General features: G+C 32.0%; 1 protein-coding gene across 1 annotated transcript; it reads right to left on the bottom strand.

Moving 5' to 3' along the window:
- Window positions 1-230: 230 nt before the first annotated feature.
- LOC121267528 (protein SRG1-like) lies at window positions 231-2,890 on the bottom strand. The gene is made up of 4 exons (XM_041171428.1): window positions 2,605-2,890; window positions 2,037-2,281; window positions 1,644-1,968; window positions 231-697 (listed from the first exon to the last, which is right to left on the bottom strand). Exons 1-4 carry the CDS (start codon window positions 2,869-2,871, stop codon window positions 329-331), a joined length of 1,206 nt encoding a protein of 401 aa, XP_041027362.1. The 5' UTR covers window positions 2,872-2,890; the 3' UTR covers window positions 231-328.
- Window positions 2,891-7,664: the final 4,774 nt, after the last annotated feature.

The following is a 7,664-nucleotide window of genomic DNA, read 5'->3' as shown; positions in this document are numbered from 1 at the left end:
TACATGATCATAGACATAGGAGTAGTAGTACTACTACTACTTCTAATTATTTGACACACCACATGACTACCCATGAATTGCCATATTTCTTTTTTATTATAATTTATACTATAAACTATATATCAAAATTGGTAATTTATGCATACCTTAAACTATCAAGTTTTAGCAATTTGCACCCTCAGTTAGATTATGACCATTAAGATTAATGCCACGTACGCGTTCGAGCCTTGTTTTTCACGGATTCTTAATTAACTGGGATGCAAATTGCTAACAATTCAATAGTTTAGGGTGTGTAAACTATCAATTTTGGGCATTGAAAATATGGTAATTATTCATGGGTGCATTTATATACATACATATATATATATATATATATATATATAGCTACATGACACGCGCATGCAGTGATAGTATTAGTTTTCATTTGATCATGAGTATTACCTTCCCCAGTTTTAATCCTTAAATACTCCAAATTTGTCTTTCCTTTGAGATCACGGGAGAAGAAATCTTTGTGAAAATCTTCAATGGAAACCCTTCTAAATAAAGGTGGGCTTTTTGTAGTGTTCAACAGACTTTTCAAAGGCTCAATCTCTGCCTCGGATTTGGGGTTGAAGAACACAGCGATCGATATCCTTTCTTTCTCTAAATTGACTGCTACCCTGTGCTCAGCGCTGGTATAGGCTCCATTGCTCAAGATCTGCAAAATGGCACATGCAGTACGTGACAACATAAATATATACTACGCGCAACTGTATGCTTTAGCTCATGTCTGATTTCAGCTTCTTACCAATATATTTATTTATAACTGCCAATTAATAGGTGACAACATGTAGTTGATCTTGTACTTTGACAGTACAAAAGATGGTATGTATCTTTGTCCAATATCTGTCGTTTATAATCCCAACAATACACTAGGTCAACACCTTCGGTACGATATGATCCTCAAGTACTTGGATAATAAAAATAATAATAGTAAAATTTAAAAAATATTTAAGTGTTTGGTCTATATATGTAAAAGGTTTATACAAAGAAAATTCATTTAATATGATCGATCCTTATATTTATAAAAAAAAAAAAAATTATAAAATAGATATAACATATTATAGAAACTCACGTTAATTTAAAGAAAAATTTATATAATTTTTTTACATTAATTAAGCATTAATCATGCATATATAAAAACTCAAAAAAATGAGGATGAAAGGGAGTACCCTTCCCTTCGCCTCACTACTACGTACATGCATGCAGCCCTGTTGGGACTGGCGCCACCTCTTGCACCAACAAAGAAAAGGGGCAAGGCAGTCGGAATGAAAAGGATCCTCTATTTGTCGTGCAACTCCATCGTGCGCATGCAAGAGTTTGTGTGTGTGTGTGTATATATCTGTGCGCGCGCTACTAGCTAGCTAATTAAGAGTATGAGTAACATACTAGCTAGAGTGTGTAATTAGGCCCATACACTTTTTTTAGTAGTGAAAATATGATTTCAGTATAACATATATAATTAAATATATGCGCACACACATGATAGAGTACATGTGTGCATGCGTTCAATATACCACGTGCTTTTATTTTAAAAGACGTTCTTTCCAAAAGAGACGGGGGAATCAGAGGCAGATGATCTAGAAAAATACGATATGACAAACCTCCATGATGTCTCCTACGTTGACAACAAAGGCATGTGGAAGGAAGTTCACAGGAATCCAAACCCCATCTTTCTTAATCTGGAGACCCTCAACTCCATTGACTTGATGAAGGATGGTGATACCAGTAGCGTCAGAGTGAGGAGGAAAGCCAACAACTAGCTCTGGTTGTGGGCATGGCGGATAGCATGTCATCCTCACTGATCTCATCCCATCTTCAAATAACTCCTCCAACTCTCTCTTGTCTATCTTCAGAGCTTTTCCCATCAACTCCATAAGTGTCATGCCAAGTTTCTTCAGCTCTGAGAAGTATGACTCTAAGGTGTTCCTGCAGAAAGCAGAAAAAATATGACAAAATGTTTACATGAGAGAGAGAGAGAGAGAGAGAGAGAGAACCTCAAGGATGGAGGTAGCTCTGGGAATAAATATGGTTTTCTCCTTTGAATAGGGTTGATTGTCATGTAGAACCTATAACCCCAATCAAGGCTTCGAGCTTTGGGTCGGATGACTGTTCCATACCCTTCAACATCACCTGGCCTTACCTTGTATTTCATTTTCTCTTCCAAGGGAAGCTCGAAGAATTCTTCAATCTCCTTGTTCAGCTTGTTTAGTAGTGAAGAACTTACTCCATGGTTCACCAACTGTAAAACAATCAAACAACGACGACTTCTTGAGGATTATAATATTATTGCTTCAATTGTTTTCCGTTTTTTTAATTTTTATCAAGAAGAGGAAAAAAAAGAAAAAAGAAAAAAAAATAGACACTGTGCTTTGGTCCAATTCATGCAAGAGGGATCGATCGATGAGTACTCATGCATCGAAGTGAAATGAAGGCCTCAACATAAACTATATATATACCTTCCTAGTTATGTACATAAAACTAATTAAATAGACATTGAGATTCGTGAAGGGAAATCGTGTTAATGAATAAACTCTAATTGTTGAAGAAAATTTGACAAAAAACCTGAAAAAGGCCCCAAGCTTTGCAAACAGAATGCAACTTGTCTAGTTCTAAGTCTGTGGTCTCCCCGATGATCAATTTTTCCATGTCAATTGTTGGAAGCGTAGGCAAAGTAGTATTGCAGTCATGATCAGAGAGACCAAGTAGTACTGGCTCTTGATCTGGACAAATATAGTTCTGAGGGATCGTTGTAAGTGGCTTTTTGGTGAGCTCCATAACGCTGAGAACTGAATTTGTGCTCAAAACATCAACTGCATCCAGTGTTGCCATTGCTTAACCTAGTTGCACCAGCAGCAGCTTGTTATAACCAAGTAGGTGATCGGTTTGATTGGCTTGGGGGAGGGGGGGATGGTTGGTCCTTATATAGCACGAGAACCTAGGGAATATTTTTTCTCTGCTAAAAGGGTACGTAGGAGGATAACCGAGAATCGTTTTCCTATCTGGACGTGACCATAATAACACCCTAACTATAATCAAGGGCTTGCGCTCTATTAAGTCGGGTTTGAGTCATAACCTAAACCGCACGCAATTCTATTAAGAAATTTAAATCATCATTAGGTGGTTAATATAATTTATAGTTTATTAGAATATTTGAAATTTTGAACCAAGCTAGAACCTAGCACATGTCAAGTTACATGGGAGTAACCAAATTAGAACAATTAAGCGGCCGCGGCCACCACCCTTCATGCATGGTGCCCAAGAACGAAATTAACTTTGACGGAAAACTAATTGTAATTTTTTATTTTTTAGATAAGATAAGTTGTCATGCATGTACTTATTCAAAGTAAAAATATAAAGATATACATGAAGCTCCAGGAAGCAATTTTTATTAATTGAAGAGACATGAATATACTAGCCTAATCTCTGTCAAGTAATATATAATATAATATTAATAGTCACAAGCTCTAATACATGATCTAACTCTGAGGAGTCTATACATATATATTATTTAAATAATTAAATGATAAGATTTAATTTATAGTATTTAGATTTTAATGGATAATGATATTCGTATAGTCGTATATTTTCTTTATTATTGCTAATTTACTAGTTTTTTTTCTTTTAGTTCTTTAAATTTGGATTAAATATACAAGAACATGGCATTCTTGTATAATCTAAAAGAAAATAAATTTAATTAACTAACATAATCATATAATTCAATTAAAAATAAATTCATTAGTTAGTTGATTGATTGAATTTATTTATTTTTAGATTATACAAGAATGTTATGTTCTAGAATTTTTAATCTAGATTTAAATATCAAAAAGAAAAAAAAAATAACTAGATGGTAAAATAATAATAAATAATATGTAAGGATATCATTATCCTTTTTTAATATACTGACTAATTCTAATATTATAACTTTTAGAAGTTCAAATGCATTCGCACGTTGCCTAATCCTCCCAGAAAATTATTGTTCTTTTATATATATATATATTGATGGATGCAGTACGAATTTCATCCATATATAGGCTATAAGACTAGTTCCTTAATTCAATGACCAGGTAGAAATAATTAGCTGCTAGGGTTACAAATTTTTCTCTCTTTCGGTTTTAAGACAAATTAGTTTCAACGTAAAACTAATATATATTATTCAGTTAATTATACACCAGTTTTGCTAATTGCAAGCATAAATATATATATATATATATATATATATATATCATATGTCAATATATACAATGTATTTATTATGAGACCTATATAATTATAAAAAGTTAAAATATTAATATTTTCTCATCTTTATAAGACCGATCGACTTCAATACGTGTTGAGTGCGTAGTAATTATTTTGTAAAATATAGAGTATATTTTGTGAAATCATTACTTGTTTCAAAAGTTTAAATATACGGGTCTGAAATCATATGAAGAGGTAGATTTAATTATTTATATCATAATCTTAACACCTCCTAGCTCTTGCGTGTGGGGTCAGACTCCTCCTCAATAAATGAATTCAACATGTAGAATATTTAATTAAATTAATAGTGTAAAATAAAGATTCGAACTCAGGATACATGTTCTATACTATCTGAAATAATCATCACTTATCTCAAAAATTTAAACTTATGAGAAAATATAGATTTAATTATTTATATTATAATTTTAACATTTTAAATATATATATATATATATATTTCATTATTTTGTATGTGTCAAACTCCCTTAATTTGGAATTGCAGTTGGAGCTATTTCATCACGTGGGGAAATAATGAATTGATAAAGATGTATTTAGTCAAGTCACGGACCAAGACTTATATCTAAATTAATATTCTTTGTCTAATGCCTATCCCAGATTAAGGCCAAAAGTAAGAACAAGTGTCCAAAATTTCTGAAGAATAGCCCATTGCATGAGCTGTCCTTGTTGCGTGATGGTTCGATGTTTTCATCCACCACATGTACGACTTTCGACTTTCTCCTCCATGTGATCATGATGTATTTTTCCAAGCATATAATGCAAATAAAAACGTGCTTAAATCCCTATTTTTCTTTTGTGAAAGTAAGTTGTACGTTGATGGGTATGGTTTGACGAATTTGCAACGACTTATGAGTTAATTAAGTATTGATCATCTACAAAACCAACCACTTGTTAAGTAAGAATGAATATTATTATTACATAAATGCTACAGTTCATATAAAACTGAAAATGCACGACTTGTATAAACTTGAATAATTTCATATTTCTTACGTTTTATATTATTATTTTTAAGTTTTAGAAAAAGGTACAAAATATAATATATATAGTTTATTTTATCATTATCTCAAGAAAAATGAAAGAACTATTCATAAACATAAAATATAGTTCGAAATAACTTCTGATAACAAAAAGAAAAATATAGAAATAGCTCGAGAAAAAGATGAAAACATCAAGTTCTATCGTATCACTTTCATAAATCAAACATCAAAACATATTATTATTATGGAAAACGTTTTGTAGCGGTCCATCCGATATTGAGGCATTAAAAACCCTCCAATAACACTCTGCCACATCAACAATTTTACAGAAATTACAATATACTTCATTACACTATATGATAAAACACATATTCTCCTCCTTTTGCAAGCCGTAGCCTCCATAGAATCCCATGCAGTGGAGCCACCGTAATCCATTCTTGCCACACGTACTCGCTGCAACAAGATACCACAGCAAGCTATCTTCCAGCCCCTCATGACCAGAATGCCCTAGACCCTTAATTTCTCTTCCCTTTCTCCAAAACCTTTGATTATTTGTTCGGTTGTAAACACACTGAAAAGAAAAAAAAAAAAGGCAAGAAACTTGTACAAAATTTTCACTTTTCCTGCACTTGTTATGGTATCAATCTATTTTGTTTTCCTTTTGGTTTTGGTCATGAAGAGTGATAAGTAATGTGTAGGCCAGACACTGATGAGAATAAGGACTAAAATTCAAAGGCCGGATCTGTAATTTTTTGGGTCATGTACAACACAGCACACAATCAATTAAAAATAAAATTTTACATTTTTCTTTTTTTAAATCTTCCCCACCATCCCGTCCTCGATCTCCTCAGACAACTTCCCATGGTGATCAGGCACTCGATCCATCTCTTCTCCCTCCCCACATCTCATGCCACTGTCCAATTAGAAGCATGACCAAAATAAAATCAAAATGGAAATCATTGTCTCAACCCTTTAAATAGAGAAGGAGAGAAAAGACATGAGATAAAAAAAAATAATAATAATAATAATAATAAAAAAAAAAAAGGATGAAGTATGGTGTGCGTAGTGGAGGTGCATTGATCTTGGAGAAGATGAGGAGATTTTCTTTCCGTTGAGAGGGGGATAATCGATTTGGAAATTTCAAATGTGATGTGTGGTTACACGAGAATTAATTTAGAATGTCTACGTGCCACTCATATGTTGGAGGTTGTTATTTGGGATATAATGAACTGACCGGTTTTAAGATTTTCTCTATTATTATTATTGTTATTATTATTAAGTTGGTTTTAAATTGAATCTGCTTATGATCAGAAGCTGCGTGCCCTAGCAATTGTTCTTAATTAACGAAATACCAGATTGGGTGATCTGTGCCTTTGCTTGATATATATATATATATATATATATATTGTTTGGCGCGCAGCACAGACGGGTACATTGACTTGGTTTGTACCTATAAATTATATCACCTTTATATAAAAATGGAGGAATCATTCAAAAGAGAAGCCTTATATTGATAAAGAGAAGTGTCAGATTTATAAAAATATCTTATAAATTGATGTAGTTGATATGATAAGCCATTCAGATCTATTTTACAATAAAATAAATTTTATAATCTGACATATCATGTTAAATTACATAAGTTTATTCGTTCAGTATTATAAAATTCATCTGTAGTTAAAGTAGGTAAAAGGATTATATGATCTCCTCTACAAAATGTAGGTAAAAGGATACCATGCATTGTCACGATGGTAGTTACTATAAGACAGCGCATGCAAAGGATCGATAGAGCTTATTGGAATGGCAGCTCAACTAAATTTAGCATGATACATGTATGTGCAGGATATATTTTTTTACTGATCTTTATATATATATATATATATATATATATATATTCTGCACATGGAGTTTTTTAATAAAGTTAATTCTGAATTTCAACATCATAATTATGTGAGCTACCTCTTTTCTCAATTTATATATATATATATATATATATATATATATATTAAGAAATGATATTTACAATAATAGTGTCCAAGCATCTCACAATCTTTTTGAGAAAAATAAGTAAATACATAACTTACATGACAAAAATTAATTTTTTAATAATGGACCTTACTCTTTTTTAAAGTAATTGTGTAGTACTTACACATTTTGCGACGACTATATATAGCATTACTCATATATTATACATGCATGAAGTTACAATTGCGTTCTAACAGGGGAACATGCATGCATTAAGATGTTGGAACTAAAATAAGCAAGATTAGGATAAGCTAATTAAGCTGCGACAAGTCAAAGTTTTGATAAGCATGCATGCAGTACTCATGGTATATTTAATTTCTAATTGAGACCATTTCAAAACTGATCATCGCCCATTAAAGTATTAATTTC

The sequence above is a fragment of the Juglans microcarpa x Juglans regia genome, chromosome 5S, assembly GCF_004785595.1.
Source record: "Juglans microcarpa x Juglans regia isolate MS1-56 chromosome 5S, Jm3101_v1.0, whole genome shotgun sequence".
In the NCBI taxonomy this organism is placed as follows: Eukaryota; Viridiplantae; Streptophyta; class Magnoliopsida; order Fagales; family Juglandaceae; genus Juglans; species Juglans microcarpa x Juglans regia.
Note: the sequence above shows the minus strand (reverse complement) of the source record. Positions and strands in the feature narration are given on the sequence as shown.

What these genes read in the sequence shown, in the direction of transcription:
- LOC121267528 (XM_041171428.1), bottom strand. Translation starts at nt 2,871, where the DNA reads ATGGCAACACTGGATGCAGTTGATGTTTTGAGCACAAATTCAGTTCTC. An exon ending in AAGCTTGGGGCCTTTTTCAG is followed by an intron (nt 2,282 to 2,604) that starts GTTTTTTGTCAA and finishes ATTGTTTTACAG; the next exon opens with TTGGTGAACCATGGAGTAAG. An exon ending in GAGCTACCTCCATCCTTGAG is followed by an intron (nt 1,969 to 2,036) that starts GTTCTCTCTCTC and finishes TGCTTTCTGCAG; the next exon opens with GAACACCTTAGAGTCATACT.